The 23,249-nt window shown below is 36.9% G+C and overlaps 1 protein-coding gene across 1 annotated transcript in view; it reads right to left on the bottom strand.

Annotated features, from left to right (window-relative positions):
- Positions 1-15,906: 15,906 nt before the first annotated feature.
- GNAT3 (G protein subunit alpha transducin 3) overlaps positions 15,907-23,249 on the bottom strand; it is a 55,212-nt gene continuing 47,869 nt past the window's right edge. The window contains exons 6-8 of the mRNA XM_003252183.2: positions 19,763-19,892; positions 19,420-19,573; positions 15,907-16,133 (exon numbers count right to left, since the gene is read on the bottom strand). Of these exons, the coding sequence (XP_003252231.1) occupies positions 15,943-16,133; positions 19,420-19,573; positions 19,763-19,892 (475 nt within the window). The 3' untranslated portion in view covers positions 15,907-15,942. The remainder of the gene's footprint in view (positions 16,134-19,419; positions 19,574-19,762; positions 19,893-23,249) is intronic.

Below are 23,249 nucleotides of genomic sequence, written 5' to 3' on the forward strand. Positions count from 1 at the left end.
GGCAGATTTGGTATTGCCTACTTCCTGTTCATACTAGGCTGCCTGCTCTCCGTGTCCTCACATGGTGGAAGGGGTGAGGAATCTCTCTGGGGCCTCTTTTATAATGGCATTAATCCCATTCATGAAGCCTCCGCTCTCATGACCTCATCACCTCCCAAAGACCTCACCTCCAAATACTATCTCAGTGGGGATTAGGCTTCAGCATATGAATTTCTGGGGAACACAAGTACTCAGTCTACAGCATGTTAGGTTGAGTGTTTGTTGTCTCAGTATGAGTACAGACACCTCATATTGAATCTTAATCATTACACAGTAACTTTTAAGGTGCCCATTCATATAGTTATTTATTAAAAAATTCAATGAATAAATAAATGGATTAGTGGATGGATGGATAGAGGATAGATGAACAAATAAATTAGTGAATAAAAATAATCCATAGGCATACCCAATGAATATAATTATCAAATATAATTATGGTAAAGATGGAATAAGAATTGCTAAAGTCAGATGTTACTGGTAAGATGAACCAATATTTGCAATAGATAGAAAAAATTCTGTCAGATCATTCTTTTAATCAATATGTTAACTTCTTAGAGGATGCTTCTTCTGAATCTCTTTCCATTTTACCTCTATTTTCTTCAAATCCCTTCCCCTTCTCCAACCAGATCACCTGCTATACTACAAAACCTCTTTATATTTTGACTGGGAGTGGTAGCCCGTGCCTGTAATCCCAGCACTTTGAGAAGCCAAGATCGGCAGATACCTGAGGTCAGGAGTTTGAGACCAGCCTGGCCAACATGGCAAAACCCCATCTTTACTAAAAATACAAAAAATTAGCTGGGTGTGGTGGCCTGCACCTGTAATCCCAGCCACTCAGGAGGCTGAGGCACAAGAATTGCTTGAACCCAGGAGGCAGAGGTTGCAGTGAGCCAAGATCATGCCACTGCACTCCAGCCTGGGCAACAGATCAAGACTCCATTTCAAAACAAACAAACAAAAAAAAGACAAAATCCCCCCACAAACCTCTTTATATTTTTATCATAAACATAATAATTACATGTTAACTGCCCCCTGCATTAATAATTATTAATCTCTACCATGTACCAGGCACCAGGTACTCTTCTGAGCATTCCACACACATTATCTCATTCATTTCTGTATTCTGGGCAGTAGCTGTTACTATTTTCCTCACTTTATAGATGCAGATACTGAAGAGTTAAGGGCCTCACTCTAAGCTGCACAGCTAATAAGTGAGAAAGCTAAGATATTAGCCCAGATGTCTAACTGAAGAACCCTTACTTGGCACTACTCTTCTCTATTTATAATCTCTCCACACTGGAGAGGATGTTCCTCTTATTTTTTTGTCTTTAAAAGCAAGGGCGTTTTTGCTCCTGTTGACTAACTTTAGCTCCTCATATACATAAGTTCCTATAACAATGAATAAAATGAAACCCATATGCCTACATTGAAACTCCGACTATTATTGCATGACATAGTAATTATTGTTCATCATAATGATTACAAGACACTAAGAAAGGGATAAACTATGTTGAAAATATTCTGCCTCAGAAGACAGAATAGTCTATAACACAGTTTACTATTCTTATGCTTTAAGATACCAGGGTTTAAAAGGAACAAATCCCCCTTATAGTCTAAAAACACTCTATTTAGTAAAAAAAAAATCCCCTATGTAGGCAGGTGTTAAAAATAAATAATGTCCTTTGAGTTCTGGATCCAAGTTTTGTTATATTCTGCTTACACAACTTGCATATCTACAGAGAGTTTTTACTGTCAAAATTTATACTCAGTTATACTTGCTCGCTTCATGACATCTCTTGTTGGAATCTTAATAAAATATGGCCCTACATGAGCTACTCGATGAAGTGATTTAAACTAAAACATGTTTCCCATGCAACCCTAATGTCCTTCATCAGTTGATGGTTAGAGAGTAATGTCACAAATAGTATGTGGGTATTTAATATGCCAACCTCCTGGGTTTGGAACACTCATAAAATGCTATGAGCTCAGCTGGGCATTTTGTTATCATAGATCACAAAGGTAATATAAACAGACATCTGCTGGGCCTCTGCCGAGACAGAGTTTGAAGATAGTCCTCTCATGGAGTAAGATTTTATTTAGGCTAAAAAAAAAAAAAAAAAAAAAAAAGACTTTCAAAGTGGAAACATTGTTTCAGCAGGTAAATATCACAATGCATTTTGTAGACTATTACATGATCATCAGAAAGTCAAATTGTGTACATTCACCATTCATGTTCTGAGCTCAATAAATTCCAAGCTGGTTGCAATTTGGTGTGGTTATTACGCATGGGGAAAAATTTGCCCCTTCAAACCTCTTTTAAAATAGAAAGTGACACTAACCACATTTTTGGAATTTAAATACAACTAAGAGATAGCATAGACTGAGTATAGGAAAAGTAGAAATCTATTGAATCTGTGAGAAGTTTTTAATTCAATTTTTCAGTAATGAAACTCCATGAATTGTGTACAAAGAAAGGTACAACCCTCAATCAATTAGACTTAAATTTGTGAGCTTGAAAAGGACTAAGTAAATGCTAGGTTTTACTAGTTAATTTTTTAGAAAACACTTATATATTTGGCAAAAACGTTTTAGATTTTCATGAAGCATGAGCTGATGTAGTTGACTACATTCAGCAACTTGATGCTTTACAGATAGAACACAAAACCCTTGAAGTAGCTAGGCTTGATGAATTTATAAGTTTAAGGAAGGATAATAGAAGAAACTTGAAAATTTTATGATGACTTCCCTAAGTTACACACACACGCATGGTGTGCACTCATACACACATATATCTATATATGTACATATATAATGTTTTGATTAATAAAAATGATCATACTCTTCAGATATATACATCTAAAAAATAGGTGCACAGGAAATTTTTATTGAACTTGACTTTTTTACTTCCCTTAGCATGAAGCCATGAATATTCATTCATAATTTTAGTATTAAAATCATAGTTGCTAAACTTCCTCAAGAGTCTATTGAATTTCAATAGAAATCTCTCATAAATGGCTAAATATATTCTTGTACATTTCATTGAGGAAAACTCTTTTATACAAAAATATTTTAGGCCGGGCATGGTGGCTCATGCCTGTCTGTAATCCCAGCACTTTGGTAGGCCAAGGTGGGTGGATCATTTGAGGTCAGCAGTTCGAGACCAGCTGGTCAACATGGTGAAACCCCATCTCTACTAAAAGGAAAAAATACAAAAATCAGCCAGGCATGGTGGCACACGCCTGTAGTTCTAGTTACTTGGGAAGCTGTGGCAGGAGAATTGCTTGAACGTGGGAGGCAGAGGTTGCAGTGAGCCTAGATCGCACCACTGCACTCCAGCCTGGGCGACAGAGTGAGGCTCTGTTCTAAAAAAAAAAAAAAAAAAAAAAAAAAAAAAAAAATATATATATATATATATATATATATAAAATGTAATATAAATGTAAGAAATTCAAAGGAAAAAATACATTCATATTACAAAAAACTACAAATAAGAGTTCCCCTGTTATCTACTTATAATTGTAGACATTAGAAAGTCATTAACCTGTTTGTTAGTTACCCAAGTTATATTGCAAGGTTTGAAGTGTAAGCATTTTCCAAAGTTCTGTGATAAAACTTTAATCAGGTATATATGCCTTGTTATCTCTTCGAATATTACAGACAGTGGTCATTTATAGTAGAGGTTGTTACTAGCTTTAATGTAGTACTGATATTTTGGTGAAAATATGTTTTAGGTTTGTAAAGTGGTTGAGTAAACAGTTCATAATCTGTCCTGACATTAAAGAGACAAAGGCTATCCTTGGAAGGCTCAAAGATAGTTAGGGAAAAAGACTATTAAAAATAGAGTGGTATATTTAAATAGATCACACTGTACTTATTGTAAAAATATAATTTAAAAGCTATAAAACAAAATGTTTAAGGATTTTGAAGGTTGGTTCCTTTACTATTGTATTTTGTTGCTCTAAGGACAGTGCTTCATATGTCATAAATCTGCTTTTGCAAGCAGTTAGACTGAAAAAATGCTCCTAAAGACATTTCAAGATTCGTGCTTTTTTTTTTTTTTTTTTTGAGACGGAGCCTCACTCTGTCGCCAGGCTGTGCGGTAGCATGATCTCGGCTCACTGCAATCTCTGCCTCCCAGGTTCAAGTGATTCCCCTGCCTCAGCCTCCCGAGTAGCTGGGACTACAGGCGCACACCACCATACCCGGCTAATTTTTTTGTTTTTTAGTGGAGACAGGTTTCACCATGTTGGCCAGGATGGTCTCAATCTCCTGCCCTCGTCATCCACCTGCCTCGGCCTCCCAAAGTGTTGGGATTACAGGCATGAGCCACCTCACCCGGTCTTGTGTTTCTTATATAATGGACAGATAAATAGTTACAGAGCTTTCTGATGTGCTGCACTTTGTTATCAAAAGACTAAAAATCCACTTGACTTGTATGTCTGCCCTCAGTTCAGCAATCTTACCTCAAGCCTTCTGAGACACTGAGGTGGATCTCTGTTTACAGAATCATCTATCAGGTGGCAAAGGCAAGGGTTGTGTTGCTTTCTTTAATATGACTTTAGGATTCTACCATTATTTCTTTGAATAGTGAAGGGTCTGGTTTTCTTTCTAGAAGCGTGTATAACTTTTGTTGACACCAGTGAAATTAGGTGAATGGCTTTGGGAGAACAGAGATTGCTGACATTTATGTAGCTTTATTTGGAATATAAAATAAATGTGTAAAGCTTACCAACTGGAAATTTTACCAAATGTACTCAAGATTTTTTAAAAGTCTGAATTGGCTAGAAAAAAAATGATGGCCTTTTACTCATAATACATCATTTTCTTTAGACATTTTTATTATTCCTCCCTTTCCCACCAACAGCATTAATACAGACCTGAGAACCTTAACACCTACATACATACACATACATACACATGCTCTGTTACATATGTGTAACATTATTTAAATGTGGATTGTCTGTTTCGTGTACTAGTCACAGAGATTTACTTGACTTTGTTATAGTGATAAGGCCTATGAAGAAGGAAGTACAAGTTGGTCAGAGATCACATAGGACGGTCAGCCAAGAACCGGCTGGTAAAGGGAGCACTTCTTAAAAAAGTAAAAACCTAAAGGTTGAGTTAGTCAGTCAACCAACAGGGAGAAGAAGAATGTTCTGAGAGAGGATGTTTGCCATTGTATTTATAAAAGTAAAAGATTGGGCTAGCAAGGTAAAAAGATGCCAGGTCGTTAAGAACATTTAAACAGTATGGCAGCTGGACATTGTTCTTATAGGCATTAGAGAACCATGGAAGCATTGGAAGTTGTGTCATGTAATTGCTCTGCATTTTAGAAAGAGCATCTGGTAGTTGGCTGAAAACACTGGAAGTGGCAAGAGTGGAGGCCGCCGGACAGTTTAAGAAGGTGTTTCAGGAATCTCTGCAAGAGAGATGAACAAGACAAGGGGCAGTGATGATGGAGAAAAGCAGATCATTAAAAAAAATTTAGAATGAGAATATAGAATAAACAAAACATGTTGAATAATTTGAAATGTGAAAGAAAAGAATAGGCCAGGTGCAGTGGCTCATGCCTCTAATCCCAGCACTTTGGGAGGCGAAGGTGGGTGGATCACTTGAGCCCAGGAGTTCAAGACCAGCCTGAAACACAGTCTCTACTAAAAATATAAAAAAAGAAAAAAAACATTAGCCAGGCGTGCTGGTGCACACCCATGGTCCCAGCCACTTGGGAGGCTAAGGTGGATCACCTGAACCCGAGAAGTCGAGACTGAAGTGAGCAGTGATTGTGCAACTGAACTCCAGCCTGGGCAACAGGAGTGAAACTGTGTCAGTTAAAAAAAAAAAAAAAGAAGAAGGATAAAAACTAATCCAGCTTGAATAACTAAGAGGAGGGATAGACTTGGAGGTAATAAATCGTAGTTTGTTTGTTTTTTTTTGAAACGTTGAGTTTTATTTGTCTGTATATGTTTGAAGAGACAGTTAAGATATATGCATGTAGGAATCAAGAGGCTAACCTTGTCTAAAAAAAAAATAAAGCCATGAAAGACTTAAGATTTCTCAGAATGTATAGAATGAGAAGAGAAAATGGTCTAGTGAATATTTTTAGTAATACTAACATTTACATGATGACCAGGGAAGCTTGAGGAGAAGAAACATGAGATATAGCAGAAAAACCAGGGAAGTTGGCATTCTGGAAGTCAAGAGTAATAAGGAAGCTCTCCAGGAGACCTTGGTAAACAATCATTGGCTAATTTTTTTATTAATTCACATTCATTCATTAAGTTTCATTTTGAGTAAAGAGCAGGTGGGGAAAAACCCATATCTGGTCTCTGCTCTCAGGGAATGCATAGTAATATGAAGAAATAAAAATAAGTTGAAAAATTACACACATGAATATTTCTTTGTAAACTTTAATAAGTTGTAAAGAGTAAAATTACGGGCTAGATGTGGTGGCTTATGCCTGTAATCTCAGCATTTTGGGAGGCCAAGAGGGACAGATCACTTGAGACCAGGAGTTTGAGACCAGCCTAGCCAATATGGGAAAACCCCATCTCTACTAAAAATACTAAAATTAGCTGGGCACTGTGGTGTGTGCTTGTGGTTCCAGCTACTTAGGAGGCTGAGGCACAAAAATCACTTTAATCCAGGAGGTAGAGGTTGCAGTAAAGCCAAGATCAGAACACTTCACTCCAGCCTGGGTGACAGAGCAAGACTCTTCTTAAAAAAAAAAAAAAAAAAAGTAAAATTATGAAGACCCGTAGAAGTACAGTAGAAGTATATACAGGCGAATGAACTTCTCTTCCGTGAAGTTTGAGAACCTTGTCTTTTTTTTTTTTTTTTTTTTTTGAGACGGAGTCTCGCTCTGTCACCCATGCTGGGGTGCAGTGGTGCGATCTCGGCTCACTGCAAGCTCCGCCTCCCGGGTTCACGCCATTCTCCTGCCTCAGCCTCTCCGAGTAGCTGGGACTACAGGCGCCCGCCACCACGCCCGGCTAATTTTTTGTATTTTTTAGTAGAGACGGGGTTTTACCGTGGTCTCGATCTCCTGACCTCGTGATCCGCCCTCCTCGGCCTCCCAAAGTGCTGGGATTACAAGCGTGAGCCACCGCGCCCGGCCTGAGAACCTTGTCTTAAGAAGTGAACTCTAGCCTAAGATTTGAAGAATGAGTAGGTGCCAACAGGGCTTGTAGGGGAGGGGGCAGTCCTGGCAGATAATCCTGCAAGTGGACTTCGATCCTGCAAAGGACTGAACATGTGAAATCAAGGCCACTTTCCCTGAGTACCTGCACTCCTGAAACTTTATTTTAACCCAGAAATGATCTCAGCTTCTAGGAGTTTTAAAAAACAAAATTTAACTATTACTTTTAGGCAACCAGCTATGCAGGGAATGTAGACCTATATTGACAGGGATATTGAAGTTTGGAACATTTCCATTTCAGGCTGAGAGGTCACTATGGAAAATATGGACTCATCATTTATTAATTTAGGAAATACTTTTTAATTCTCTTACATATGTGAGACACTATGGGTATGAATGAATGCCACATTATTCCTTTAAAAATTACCTTTATTATTTTCATTACGATTTTTGGGAGCTAACATATATTGGCCCATTTATGCGTTCAATTCAGTGATGGTAACTTACCAAGTTTTTACATTATTCTTTAATAAAATGTTTATACATTAACTCATTTTCCCTCCCTTGGATGACAGGAGATGATCTACCAGGCTTAACGATGAAATGTTGCCCTTGTGAAATCTTTCCTAGGGGCATCATTTGATATCTGGTTCTTTTCCCCAGGAATAAATAACACTTTTAAGCCTTCAGTTTAAACCTAAAATGAAAAGGAAATCACAATTTTTAAACATAAAAGTCATATTTTAAATGTTCATTAAAAATCTTTTGCATACCGTTCCTCTTCCTCTTTTGTTTTCTTTTAATAAGAGTTAAGACAAGCTTACTCTGGCATCAGTTTTCAAAAGAAATTGCTGAGTCAGAAGCTGAGTTTATGTTGGTCTGTGGTCTGTGGTGGTTGTTTAATCTACTCTGTTTGTTCATAGGTAAGAAAAATTACCACCTAAAATAAACAATTGTTCAATGTCTCACAGCAGGTTGGTGCTCAAACTGGGATTTAAAATTAAGTCCTCAAACATAGCCCAGTCTTCCCTACAGTGACTGTGTCACCTGTCCCAGGAGGGACAATATAGTTCAGGGGAACTTTTTGCTACAGATTTACAATGAAATACTGGATTAGTGACTTGCTGTTGGAATCTAACTTTAATGAAGCCTTTTAGGAGTGCAGAGTCCAAAATATAACTGCATATGTGCTTCTACTACTATTTTAAGGTAAAGAACATCCTAGGAAAAGCACAGCAAAGCAGCATGGCTGTGGCTTTAGATCATCAAGCAGTTGTAGGGGAGAAAAGCAGTATCTTTTCCTCATCTGTAGCTAGGTTCAAGGCTGAAACCTCTATAACAAAAGACAGGGTAACAAGAGAAAGGCATGCAAATTTAATACAAGATTTATGTGACACAGGAGTCTTCAGAAATTAAGACCCAAAGAAGCAGGGAAAACTGTGTGTTTTAATGCTTACGTTGAATGAAGGCTGGACAGTTGATATGGTTTGGCTGTGTCCCCACCCAAATCACATCTTGAATTGTAGCTCCCGTAATCCCTGTGGTGTCGTGGGAAGGACCTGGTGGGAGGTAATTGAATCATGGGGGTGGATTTTTCCCATGCTATTCTCCTGATAGTAAATAAGTCTCACGAGATGGTTTTATAAAGAGCAGTTCCCCTGCACATGCTCTCCTGCCTGCTGCCATGTAAGACAGGCCTTTGCCCCTCCTTAACCTTCTGCCATGACTGTGAGGGCTCCCCAGCTATGTGGAACTGTGAGTCCATTAAATCTCTTTTTCTTTATAAATTACGCAGTCTTGGGCATTTCTTCATAGCAGTATGAAAAATGGACTAGTACAACAGTTATGTGGAAGTGTGATTGAATGAAAGAGGGCATGATCTAATGGTAATAAGCTAGGGGGACATTAGCAAGGCCTGTTCAAATTATTATCGGTGTCTCTGTGTCTTTATTTCTTTCCTTTTGGTATAGAAAGTATCCCTCTAGAATGAGGGCTTTCTGACCTATTTTAAAGAAAAGTCAGAGAATTCTTTTATGGCCTACTTCAGGGAAGAATGGTGAGACAAAGTCACAGAGACCTTCCTATTTAAGCTGTCTTCTCAAATGCCAAAGTGCTACATTTTGGGGTACATGTCATGAGCCCTGTCACAGTATTATTTGTTCTTTTTTAAATATGAAAAGGAACATAATTGTGAAGATGAAATAAGCATTTGTGTCTGTTTTTTATACATATTTATTTATTTATTTATTTATTTATTTATTTATTTATTTATTTATTTTTAAGACATAGTCTCACTCTGTCTCCCAGGCTGGAGTGCAGTGGCACTATCATAGCTAACTGCTACCTCAAACTCCTGGCCTCAAGCTATCCTCCTACCTCAGCCTCCCAAGTAGCTGAAGACAACAGGCACATTCCAACATGCTCTGCTAAGTTTTTGTGTTTTTAATAGAGACAGTGTCTTACTATGTTGCCCAGGCTCATCTTGAACTCCTGGGCCCATGCAATCCTCCTGCCTCGGCCTCCCAAAGTTTTGGGATTACAGATGTGTGCCATTGCACCTGGCCTATGTACGTTTTTATTATACAATTCTCTGCCTTTTTTTTCCAAAAGTGTAGACGATTATGCTATTCTGCCACATGTATCGTAGTGCACACCATATGTGGGAATAAAAATGTTAAGTGATTATTTCTTGAATAGAGGCTAAGCATTTGTGGATTCAGGTGGACTGACAGACTCACGGACCTCTAACTCCTGAGGAAGTGAAATTGTTTCTTTTGCTGGTAAATTATCTCACCTACTTTGTGCTTTATATAAATGTACACTTGTATACCAATATTTTAAGTGTAATAAATTATTCAGACTTTTAATGAATAAGATGACTGTAGCCCACATTATCTTTTTCTTTGGCATTCCATAGGGTGCTTTATATGATAAACTTTCTTATGCTAACTCTAAGCACAATCATCTAGTTCTTTTCTCCCAGGTAAGGCTTTTAATGTATTGAATGTAAGTATTCTCCATTAATTTTGATATTGTAATGCAATTAATACTTGATCATTTTTCTCTTTCAGAGGAGAAAACTTACAGCAGTATACTTTGAAAGAAAATATTTTCAATCACATATGTGTGCTTGGTTTTGTTCCAATCTGACGACTTTAGAAAATATAAATATCTTTCACATAAAATACTGGCTTTGCCTGTGTCTCATATATTTTTCCTTATCTGAAAGGTGTAATAATTAGAAGGCCATTACTGTCCCCCATGAATTAAATTAGGGTCTTTTGATTTCCTTTTTCTTTCATTTGACTCTATTGATCACTTAACTAGTGTGACAAATGTGGCTTAAAATAAAAACGGTGCTATTATTAATGAAAAAAATGTGCTGGTTGCAGCAGTGGTGATAAAGAAAAATGTCACAGAGCACTCATTTTCCTCTTGATTTGGTGGAGTGGTCATTGGGAAAAAGTTATAATAAACAGAATAATGGAATGGTTAATGTTTTAGCAGAATGGGATTTCACTTTGATTTGCTGAAAAGATATACATTAGCAAGCAGTCAATTGATTACAAATCACAAAACACAGTTGTCAGGCATCAAATTATATTTCTCCTACTAGTCTCTGTGAGCAGATCAAGATTTTAAGCACAATACAGATGAACTGAAAGACACATTTTACAAAAGTAATAATTACTTAGACTAAAACAGCAGTTAGAAAATGACCAAAAAAGTAAGAAGATCCTGAAAAGAACCATATATCTGTGTAACACTCTACAAATTTGGAGCAGCTTCACTAGCTTTGTTAATCATAAACTTGACTAAAATATTACATATTATGTTTTTAGAATGTTATCATATACTACTGAGTTAAAGGCAAAAAATATATTATGATTCTTAACAAGATTTTAGTATTTGTTTCACTGAAGTTATTGGTCATCTAGATGTATTGTTTTTAATAGTTGAAGGGAAAAACCTGTGATGTAAGTGTGCCCCCATGTGGCTATAGATTGGTTTGTAAGAACGTCAGAAAGGCATTAATGGAAAGGGGGCTTCAATTGGTTATATTAGGATTATCTTGTTAATATTTACTCCATGCCAGAGAGTTGTTTTTCCTGTTTTTAAAGTTTTTCTAAGATAGAGGATTCTCAGTTTCTTCCATAATTCTTACATTCATATTATTTTTAGTAGTCATACCTTTTAACTCATGGGTCTACTAATTCTGAAGTGTATAACATAGTAAAGACACATAAATCAACACAAAAGATGTATTTTTCCTCACCTCTAAAGTATTTGGTTAAGTCAAGCCTAAGTCATTTTCTGCAAGTGTTTAAAAATACATTTTGTAAGTAAATAAGAAGACGTATCCGGTAGGAAATTGGTATTAGGACAGGCCTATGGCCTGAGAAAATAGTTTGCTATTTATGTGATATTTTAATAAAACTATTATTAAGTCTATTATTAAGAGTATATTTGTTCATAATTTTTTTTAACCAATAGGATATTGGATATTCATAGTCAATGTTGGTGATTCCACAGAATTTGAAACCCCTTTTCCATATAGCATCTTTGTGGAGTTGATTGCTTCCATAAGGTGTGTGTGTGTGTGTGTGTGTGTGTGTGTGTGTATTTATATATATATATATATATATTTTTTTTTTTTTTTTTTGAGACAGAGTCTCACTCTGTCACCCAGGCTGGAGTGCAGTGGCGCAATCTTGGCTCACTGCAACCTTTACCTCCAGGGTTCAAGTGATTTTCCTGCCTCAGCCTCCCAAGTAGCTGGAATTACAGGTGTGCGTCACCATGCCCGACTAATTTTTTTGTATTTTTAGTAGAGATGGGGTTTTGCCATATTGGTCAGGCTGGTCTGGAACTCCTGACCTCAGGTGATCTGCCTGCCTCGGCCTTCCAAAGTGCTGGGATTGCAGACGTGAGCCACCACTCCCGGCCACTTCCATATTTTGACACAAAAGTATATCTTTATTTAACTCACTAGTCACTAATCCCAGGATGCAAAGTCTAACCTATTGGCCATTTGATGCTTCTGGGAAATCGCTGTGAGGGTTGGTTGTTAATGACCCCATTGTATATAAGCCCACATCTTGTTTCTGAGGTAGTGCTGTGTGTTGGCATTATAATCATGTTTGAGCGAGTTTGAGTGGCATTCATTTTTGTTTGTTTGTTTGAGCATGTGACTGAGCAGCAACTGCAAAAAGCAAGGGAACCGACTGCACAGATAGAAGCCTGAGGCTCAGCTTGAAATGCATGTTTTCATTTTAACCAACATTACTGTTCTCAGTGGAAGTTTCTTCAGGGTAGAATAAAACTTTTCCGTATTTTATTTTGTTGTATTTAAAAACTAGCCCCAAATGCTGTGCTTCTACTCTAACTTTTTATATTAAAATTTTAAAAGTGAAATCTGAAATAATTACATTTTAAAGGTTGCAATCATTAAAGAATTAATACAAACATCTATTTAATTTTTTTCTTTACTAAACATTCTCTTTTCTTAATTAGAATTCATTATTTAGCATGGCAATATTTGTGATGATGAAGAAAACTTCTTTAAGTGAAATCATAATATTGGGAGGAATTTAACAGTTTTCTTTTTTAAAAATAATTCAAGATAACTTCTATTTTCATTTTGGTCATTTAACGTACTGTTTAATGTTCTCAGAGAACAATATTTCCGAAGTAAATATTTATGCCTGTCACTTTGTGCACAGGGCAAAATGAGTTATGTACTTTGTTTGTTTGAGATGGTGTCTCGCTCTGTTGCCAGGCTGGAGTGCAGTGGCATGATCTCGGCTCACTGCAACCTCCACCTTCCAGGTTCAACTGATTCTCCTGCCTCAGCCTCCCAAGCAGCTGGGACTACAGGCATGCACCACCACACCCAGCTAATTTTTGTATTTTTAGTAGATACGTGGTGGTTCACACCTGTAATCCTGTAATCCCAGCACTTTGGGAGGCTGAGGTGGGCAGATCACGAGGTCAAGAGTTATGTACTTTCGAAAGGCAAATTGAAGCATTTCTGACCCCACCCTTTCCACCTACATTGTCTAAAAAATGAATCCTAAACTTAAGTCAGTAACATTTCAAATGATATATTTTCCTTTATGGAAGAGTCTCTTCACACTTATGGAAGAAAACAGGTTGAAGTAGAGTGGGAAGGGAGGAAAGACAAAGCGATGAATGAAATATAATATTTGTAATATTTATTTAAAATCTCATAATATTGAATGTCTTCTAGCAAAATCTTGGATGGTTGTCATACAGATAGTGATTCTTAGCTAGAAAACTTTATGGAATGCCTGAACTAAATGATTGCTCATGCTTTTTTTCATGTGTGCTTGATATCTTGGAATTTCAAATTAATTTTTTAATATAATTTCAAAAATTTGACTGTATTTGTTGATAATTGCTTTGTGTTTTTGGGAAAAAAGGCCACAGGCACTTTAGTGAAGATTATTCATTGAGTTATTATTATCTTTATGTGTTTAGAAGGAAAACATGTCATAGAAAAATGAAGTAGCAACACTGAGAGACAGAATTATCTAAATCCACCTAAACCACAGTTTGGCAAATTGTTTAACTTATGTTCCCTGCAACTCACCTAGCTTATAAGAATTTAATTAAATATTTTTAAGAGTCATCATAAATCTAATAAGCTGACCTAATATTCTGACTATATATCATTTTCCAGAAGTATAGAAGGATAAATGATAGTGAGATATGCTTTTTTTTTAGATGGAGTCTCACTCTGTTGCCCAGGCTGGAGTGCAGTGGCGTGATCTCAGTTCACGCAACCTCTACCTCCTGGGTTCAAGCAATTCTCCTACCTCAGCCTCCCGAGTAGCTGGGACTACAGGTGCGTGCCACCACACCCAGCTAATTTTTGTATTTTTAGTAGAGATGGGGTTTCACCATGTTGGTCAGGATGGTCTTGATCTCTTGACCTCGTGATCCACCGGCCTTGGCCTCCCAAAGTGCTGGGATTATAGGCATAAGCCACCGCTCCCAGCCCAGACATGCTTTAAAAGTATGTTTTGCAGGGCCAGGCATGGTGGCTCATGCCTGTAATCCCAGCACTTTGGAAGGCCGAGGCGGGTGGATCATTTGAGGTCAGGAGTTTGAGACCGGCCTAATCAACATAGTGGAACCTTGTCTCTACTAAAAATACAAAAATAAGCTGAACACTAATGGCATTCACCTATAATCCCAGCTACTTGGGAGGCTGAGGCGGGAGAATCCCTTGAGCCTGGGAGGCACAGGTCTCAGTGAGCTGAGATTGGGCCACTGGTCTCCAGTCTGAGCAAGAGAGTGAGAACCTGTCTCAAAATAAATAAATAAATAAATAAAGTATTGCAAACGGTAGACAATTTATAAAAAGAAAAAAAATCACCTGTAATCTTCATAAATAACATGATTTAGTTTGTAAAGCACCAACTTGGTTTTTTAAAAAGTAGACTTTGACCATTAGAATAAAATATGATAGTTAGAATGGATCATACAGCACCAACGGAGGAGCTCAACATATATCTTCTAAAAATCTACGTGTTCTTCCTTCCCGCTTCGTATTCACAAAACACAAAATACATGAGCACTAAAACATCAAATTATTTTTCTCCCTTGAAGTCCAGAGTTATCATCCCAAAGCCCATGTGGTCATCAGTTGTAATCATGTTCCATGCCAATCTGGAATAAAATGTGGGGAATGGGCGTTCCATTAAAAACTATTATTCACTTATAAAGCCTTATATTGTGTATTTGACCATATACTTCCCCCTCTCTTCAACCAGGGTAGTGCAAATAAATAAATAAATTATTGAAATTTTCAACTCCAAGAGTAAATTCAGCATTAATGATTTTTTAAAGAAAATAATGTAGGACATAAAATTGAATATATTTATTTTGCAAATGTAATTTCCTATTAACAAAGAAATGTATAGAGAACATTTCATTTGCAACTGCCTAACAGAGGGGTAATTGACTAATAAATGCCTCATGCCCTTTTAAAATAGACTTTCCAGGCCAAGAGCCGTGGCTCATGCCTGTAATTCCAGGGCTTTGGGAGGCTGAGAAGAGAGGATCACCTGAGGCCAGGAGTTCAAGCCAGGCTGGGCAACATAGTGAGACACTGTTACTATAAAAAAACCTCACAAAAAACCAAAAAACTTAGCTGGGCATGGTGGCATGCACGTGTAGACCTAGCTACTCAGGAGGTTGTGGTGAGAGGATTGCTTGAGCTGAGGAGTTAGAAGCCATAGTGAGCTATGATTGTGCCACTGTTCTCCAGTCTGGGCAACACAATGAGACCCTGTCTCTTAAAAAAAAAAAAAAAAGTCTCTATAGTACTGGCATGGTTACATTATCAACAAAAATGAATGCCTCTCAAAATCTGGCTAATGGAAATAATATTATTCCATATTTTTTCATTATTCTATGACTAAAAATAGGCCACATGTAGAAGTTTATTTCCAAGAAAATTCAGTGTCATTGATATGTACTGTTACAGTTACCAAAATATATTAATTTTTAAATATAAGGACATCAAAGGTACTCCCATTCCCCATATTCCAAAGAAATTTAAACTGATCCAGATATAGATGATAATACATAAATATTTTTGTGGGAAAACTTTTGCTTTACAATGCTAGTTATACATCTAGATAAGTTAATGTCTATTCAAACTAAACACATCACACAGCACCTTTTCTTCTATATTTTGAAAAGCATACGTGAGCAAGAGTGGAAGAGAAAATGGTTGATTAGAAAAGGCCACAGTCTTTTAGATTCTCTTTGATTATTATATCTGTAACTGCATCAAACACAAACTTGACATTTTGCGTATCAGTAGCACAGGTCATGTGGGAATAAATTTCCTTATCTTCTTTTTTTAAATTCAGGTCTAGAAACTGGTTCTTGATGTAGTTTCCTGCATCTTCAAATGTATTTGGCCCTTGTTAAACAAAATATTTGAAGAGATAAAGATTAATCGTATGTTACAAAGAATAGGCTATAAATAATATCAGCAAGTTTTAGGATTTTACTTTGATATACTAAGTATTGCAAAATCATAAAGGCAAGGGTCAATTATCAGGGTGCTGGGAACTATGCTCACCCCTTTGGGAGCTCCTGGTGGCTAAAAGGTAGACTTTGCATCAAAAAGCTCACAATACAGTAGAAATCCCAAAATATTTATAAAACAAAGTGAGTGATACAAACTTACGTATACATGAAATACTGTGTGTGTGTTTGTGGGTAAGGGTATGGGTGTTTTTATACAAATTAAAAGAGAAAAAGAATGGAAAAGGTAGATGACTAGGGCGCAGAAGGAGATGGTATTTGAGCTAGACTTTGAGGGGTAGCTACAACAGAGAAAAGTAAGTGAAAACAAAAAAGTGAAAGTGAGAATTGTACCACTAGACTTGAGGGTAGGGTCGGGAAACAGATTGAGCTTTGAAGAATCTAGTTCGATAGAAATGAAAGATTTTTGTAGAGGAATTGTAGGAAATCAAGTAGAATAGATATTATGGGCTAGATTATAGACTATGTTACTAACAAAATAAAGGAGTTAGGATGAGATATAAAAGGCTATAGAGAGGTACTCTTGACTGATGTGTTATATAGCAGTAATATAATGAAGGCTCTGCTTGAGAAACTTCCGTCCAATAGCAGGACATACAATGAATCAGTTGGGAAAAGGCAGAAATAAAGCAAGTAGGCTACAAAATACAGGACTACTAAAAATGACCTGTTGATGGGCTTCATAACAGAATATGCTTTATGGGGACTTGACACAGGATAGAGCAGTAGCATAAAGACTTTCTAAAGAAATAAGTCTTTGTTTCCTACTTTATTGTAACTAGAAACAAAATTCCATGAGGGACAAGCTTTAAAGCCACATAACATGGCTAAAATCCAAAACACTTGGCAATACCAAATTCTGGTAAGCGCATGGAGTTATAGGAGTTAATTGCTTGTGGAAATGCAAAATAGTGCAGTCACTTTGAAAGGCAATTTGGCAGTTTCCTACAAAGCTAAAGATAGTCTTACCATCCAATCCAGCAATCACACTTCTAGGCATTTACCTAGAAACTTATGTCTACACAGAAGCCTGCACATGGATGTTTATAGCATCTTTTTCCGTAATTGCCAAAAATTGAGAGGAACCAAGATGTCCTTCTGTAGCTGAAAGGATAAACTGTGGTTTGTTTAAGGAACAGAATATTAATTTAGAAATAAAAAAAAATTAGCTATCAATCCATAAAAAGACATGGAGGAAACTTAAATGCATATTGCTAAATGAAAGAAGACAGTAAGAAAATGCTCCATGTTATATGATTCCAGTTATATTACATTCTGGAAAAGGCAAAAGGATAAAAACAATAAAAAGATCAGTGGTTGCCAGGAGTGTGAGGAGGGAGAAGGCATGAATGCAGGAACACAGGGGATTTTTAAGGCAGTGAAGCTGTTCTGTATAACACTGTAATGCTGGATACATGACCTGCATGTGGCAAAACACATAGAACAGTGCAACATAAAGAGTGAACCCTAATTAAATGATGGACTTGGCAGGGCATGGTGGCTCACACCTGTAATCCTAACACTTTGGGAGGGTGGGTGGATCATCTGAGGTCAGGAGTTCAAGACCAGCCTGGCCAACATGGTGAAATCCTGTCTCTACTAAAAATACAGAAAATTAGCTGGGCGTGGTGGTGTGCACCTGTAATCCCAGCTACTCAGGAGGCCGAGGCAGAAGAATAGCTTGAGCCCAGGAGGCAGATGTAGCAGGGAGCTGAGATCACGCCACTGTACTCCAGCCTGGGCGACAGAGTGAGACTCCATCTCAAGAAAAAAAAAAAAAAAAGATGGACTTTAGTTATGTAAGATGTGTTAATATAAATTCATCAATACAATTCATCAATTGTAACAAATGTACCACACCAAAGCACTTCTCTAATAATAGAGAAACTGTAGGAGGGGACGGGAAAGAAAGTACATGGGAACTGTTTGTACTTTCTGTTGAAACATTTCATTTCTCTGTACACTAGAAACTGCTCTAAGAAATAAGTCCTGTTATATATATAAAACCTTTAATTATGAGTTTATATTTAATTAGTAATATTCAATATATTTGAATATTATTTGTAATATGCAAAATATATTATTATATTTAATCACATGATAAATGTATGCATATATTATAAATATTTGTAATTACAGAAAAAAGATATAAGCCCTAATTGTAGGTTGACCAATGTAAGTATTTGTTTTGATAAAATGCCATGCTCCTAGTAACATCTGGGCAACCTTATGCACCTAAGTGGTAAAACTGGATTTGTATTTTTATTTAAATCATAAATATGGCTGGGTGCAATGGCTCACACCTGTAATCCCAGCACTTTGGGAGGCCAGGGTGGACAGATCACTTGAAGTCAAGGATTCAAGACCAGCCTCGGCAAACATGGTGAAACCCCATCGCTAATGAAAATACGAAAATTAACTGGGCATGGTGGCGTGCACCAGTGGTCCCAGCTACTCGGGAAGCTGAAGCAGGAGAATCGTTTGAACCACGAGGCAAAGGCTACAGCCTGAGCGACAGAGTGAGACTCCATCTCAAAAAAGTAAAATAAATTTTCTTCTTATGTAATTTTATTACCAATGGAATATCCAACTATTTACAAAAAAAAAATTCTTTCTGAAGGAGAAACAGCCCTTCTGTGGGATTTCACATTTACAATCGCTGACTAACAGGATTAGCACTAAAATTCCAGGATCCACGAAAACCAGAAAATGAAGATGTCATTATTCATTCTCAAATTCATTCATGCTGTATCTCTAGAAACAACTCAGACATTGAAGAGCCTCTGAGATCTACTATAGAATTACAAGGTTTCAGTAGGACATACATTTAAAATTCCAATTTTGAATAAGATTTGCATTCCTGTTATAATTTTGAAGACAATTTGGGTTCCAATGTCATTTGATAAAGTCTATAGAGTAGCAACCCTGGTCCATCTAACCCCTTCCAATTTATTTTATTAGGGTTTTGCTTTAATGTGGACAATGTAGAGAGGGTTCTTCTTTATTCGTAAGATTTTTTTTTCCAGTTTGGATCATAAAGATGACTCAAAAATGATCATAAGCCTCATCCTCATAAGTACTAAATGCCAAGATCCAGATAGGAAATATATGTTTATACAAAAATTTATTTCTAAGGAACTAAAAGAAAAGAATCTTACCGGTGTATTCTGGAAAGCAGATACTAAGATGCACCTTGGTTACCTTTTCTTGAAAGATATCTTTTTTGTTGAGGAACAGGACAATGGAGGTTGTTGAAAAATACTTGTGATTACAGATACTGTTGAACAGGTGAAGGCTTTCATGCATTCTATTCTGTTAGGTATCAGAAATGAGAATGGGTAGGATTATTATTTGCAATATGTGAATATTGAGCATCATGAACAAGGATCTGGAACTAACATAAATCTTTGGCAAACCTTCATGAGTTGGGCAATGTGGTAGTACTACTGAAAAGCACAAAGATTACTCTTAACCCTGGCTTTGTTTTTCCTTTAGACTTACCACTTCTTCATCTTCCACGAGGACCATGTCATAGGCACTAAGTGCAGCACAAAATATAATGCATGTAACGCCTTCAAAGCAGTGAATCCACTTCTTTCTCTCAGATCTCTGTCCACCTACATCAAACATCCTTTAAGAAAACATCAAATGAATAATAAATCTTAAAAATATCCTCCAAAATGTTCATTGAGATTAACATTTAGAGGTATAAATGGGTGATCCCATTTATACCTCTTCAAAAGGTATTCTTTTGACTTTTATTGATTATAAAATAAAATTTATTTGGTCAAATGGCTGCTCAAGGACTACAGAGAAAAAACACTCTTTTAAAATTGTCTCCATGCAAACTAGAGTAAAATAATTTACACACCGACTTTGAGAAACTGGGAAATTTAAAAGATTTTAGAGTTTTAGTAAAACGTTCATTAGCCATAGAAGATTTTGATCAAGGTTTAGACATATTCTCTTGAATGAAAAGAAACTGCAAGAAGATTGGAAGTTACTGTAGTTCTGATGCTATGATTCTTGCCTATTTTCTTAAATCTTTCTACATTCATTTGTTTACTCAAACAATTATTGTTTGCATTCTATGTACTAGACACTGTGCTAGGTCTACTAGCACAAAGATGAAAAGATATGGTCCCTATCTTCGAAGAACATTCTGTCTTGTAGAGAAAAAAACAAACAAGTTACTATAATATTATGTAAAAAATACCCTAATATACAAGGTAAAATGTGAGCATATAGGAAGACTTAAGTTAGCCTGAAGGATCATGACACTTAGAGAAGGTGTTTGAAAACTCAGCCTTTCCTCTACTTTTGTATTTTGGTAAGAGATCATTGTGGATAGAGGACTCAATTTTAAAAACTAGGAGCTAGGCAGCAAAAAGTTAGGTTTATATCAAAGGAGCTGTTTAATGTTTGCTGCCTCAGGGCTTTTGCACACAGTCTCTTTCCTTTTCCTGTGACGAAGATTTCCTTCTTCCTTCCAAGGTTGCTTTTTTTCTCAACTATGAAGTCTTAGCATCAATATCTCCTCCACAAAGAAGCCTCCTGGAGTGTCTGTTTAAATTGCACCTCTCTCCATCCTCCATTTACCTTCTATAGCATCACTTTCTTTCCTTTATGGTAGTCATCAATATCCATCATCTCCCTAATACAATAGCAGCTTCATGAGGTCAGGAACGTTATCTGTATTAGTAACTGCTGTATTCCTAGTTCCTGGCACCATGCCCAACACATAACAGGCACGCAAAAAATATTTGCTAAATAAATGAATAGATTCCATGTTAACTGAATAGAGAGGCAGGAAACACAGCAAACATGCTATGTTCTCTCATGCCTTGATAACTTACACGTTTTTTATAAATATGTGTAAGTTACCACGGCATGAGAGAACATATCATGTTTGGGGTAAGCAAGTAATTTATAGTTTTGGAAACATAAAGAATAAGGTAAAAACATTGAGCTATATGGCCCAATAATTATCCATTTATCCACTCATTCAGCCTTTATTCAACAAATATTTACTAAGCCCTTATTATATGCCAGGCACCAAGGATTCAGCCTTAAGAAGCTTTTAAACTGTCTTCTTTTGTGAAGTGTCTGTTCATGTCCTTCACCCACTTTTTGATGGGGTTGTTTGTTTTTTTCTTGTAAATTTGTTTGAGTTCATTGTAGATTCTGGATATTAGCCCTTTGTCAGATGAGTACATTGCGAAAATTTTCTCCCATTTTGTAGGTTGCCTGTTCACTCTGATGGTAGTTTCTTTTGCTGTGCAGAAGCTCTTTAGTTTAATTAGATCCCATTTGTCAATTTTGGATTTTGTTGCCATTGCTTTTGGTGTTTTAGACATGAAGTCTTTTCCCATGCCTATGTCCTGAATGGTATTGCCTAGGTTTTCTTCTAGGGTTTTTACAGTTTTAGGTCTAACATGTAAGTCTTTAATCCATCTTGAATTAATTTTTATATAAAGTGTAAGGAAGGGGTCCAGTTTCAGCTTTCTCCATATGGCTAGCCAGTTTTCCCAACACCATTTATTAAATAGGGAATCCTTTCCCCATTGCTTGTTTTTGTCATGTTTGTCAAAGATCAGATAGTTGTAGATATGCGGCATTATTTCTGAGGGCTCTGTTCTGTTCCATTGATCTACACAGCCAAAAAACACATGAAAAAATGCTCATCATCACTGGCCATCAGAGAAATGCAAATCAAAACCACAATGTGATACCATCTCACACCAGTTAGAATGGCCATCATTAAAAAGTCAGGAAACAACAGGTGCTGGAGAGGATGTGGAGAAATAGGAACACTTTTACACCGTTGGTGGGACTGTAAACTGGTTCAACCATTGTGGAAGTCAGTGTGGCGATTCCTCAGGGATCTAGAACTAGAAATACCATTTGACCCAGCCATCCCATTACTGGCTATATACCCAAAGGACTATAAATCATGTTGCTATAAAGACACATGCACACGTGTGTTTATTGTGGCACTATTCACAATAGCAAAGACTTGGAACTAACCCAAATGTCCAACAACAATAGACTGGATTAAGAAAATGTGGCACATATACACCATGGAATACTATGCAGCCATAAAAAATGATGAGCTCATGTCCTTTGTAGGGACAGGGATGAAACTGGAAACCATCATTCTCAGTAAACTATCACAATGACAAAAAACCAAACACCACATGTTCTCACTCATAGGTGGGAATTGAACAATGAGAACACAGGGACACAGGAAGGGGAACATCACACTCCGGGGACTGTTGTGGGGTGGGGGGAGGGGGGAGGGACAGCATTAGGAGATATACCTAATGCTAAATGACGAGTTAATGGGTGCAGTACACCAACATGGCACATGGATACATATGTAACAAACCTGCACATTGGGCACATGTACCCTAAAACTTAAATATAATAATAATAAAAATAAATAAATAAATAAATACAAAGAAGCTTTTAAACTGGTGGTGGTGGTAGTGATTGGTGTGTGTGTTTCAAAATAGACTTTAGATATCCTATAGGATATCTGATATGGATTCAGATACCCTATATGGATATCTGATAATAGACTTAATAGGAAATATCCATATGAAAATAGACTTCAGATATCCATATAGGAAGTGTAGGGGGTGGGTTGTCATTTGAAGTGGAGTGATCAGAAGCTGTAGAAGATAACGGAAGTGTAAAAACCTACGGAGATGAGGGGTTGAGCCAAATGGATATCTGGAGCAAACAATGTTATAGGCAAAGGTAACAGAGGAAACAGCAAGAGCAAAGGACTCCAGGAGTGAGCCTCACGTGATCAGCCAGCAGTGGATTTACTGGTCCTTTCATGTTACATGAGAAATGTAGATTTCGTATTGCAGACTACAGAGGACTATGGGTGATTTTTAGATAGGGAATTGACATTTTTGTTTGTTTGTTGTTGTGTTAGATCACTTTGATCTGAGTCCAGAAGTTGGACTTAATGAGGAAG

Source organism: Nomascus leucogenys, chromosome 11, assembly GCF_006542625.1.
Source record: "Nomascus leucogenys isolate Asia chromosome 11, Asia_NLE_v1, whole genome shotgun sequence".
Taxonomy (NCBI): domain Eukaryota; kingdom Metazoa; phylum Chordata; class Mammalia; order Primates; family Hylobatidae; genus Nomascus; species Nomascus leucogenys.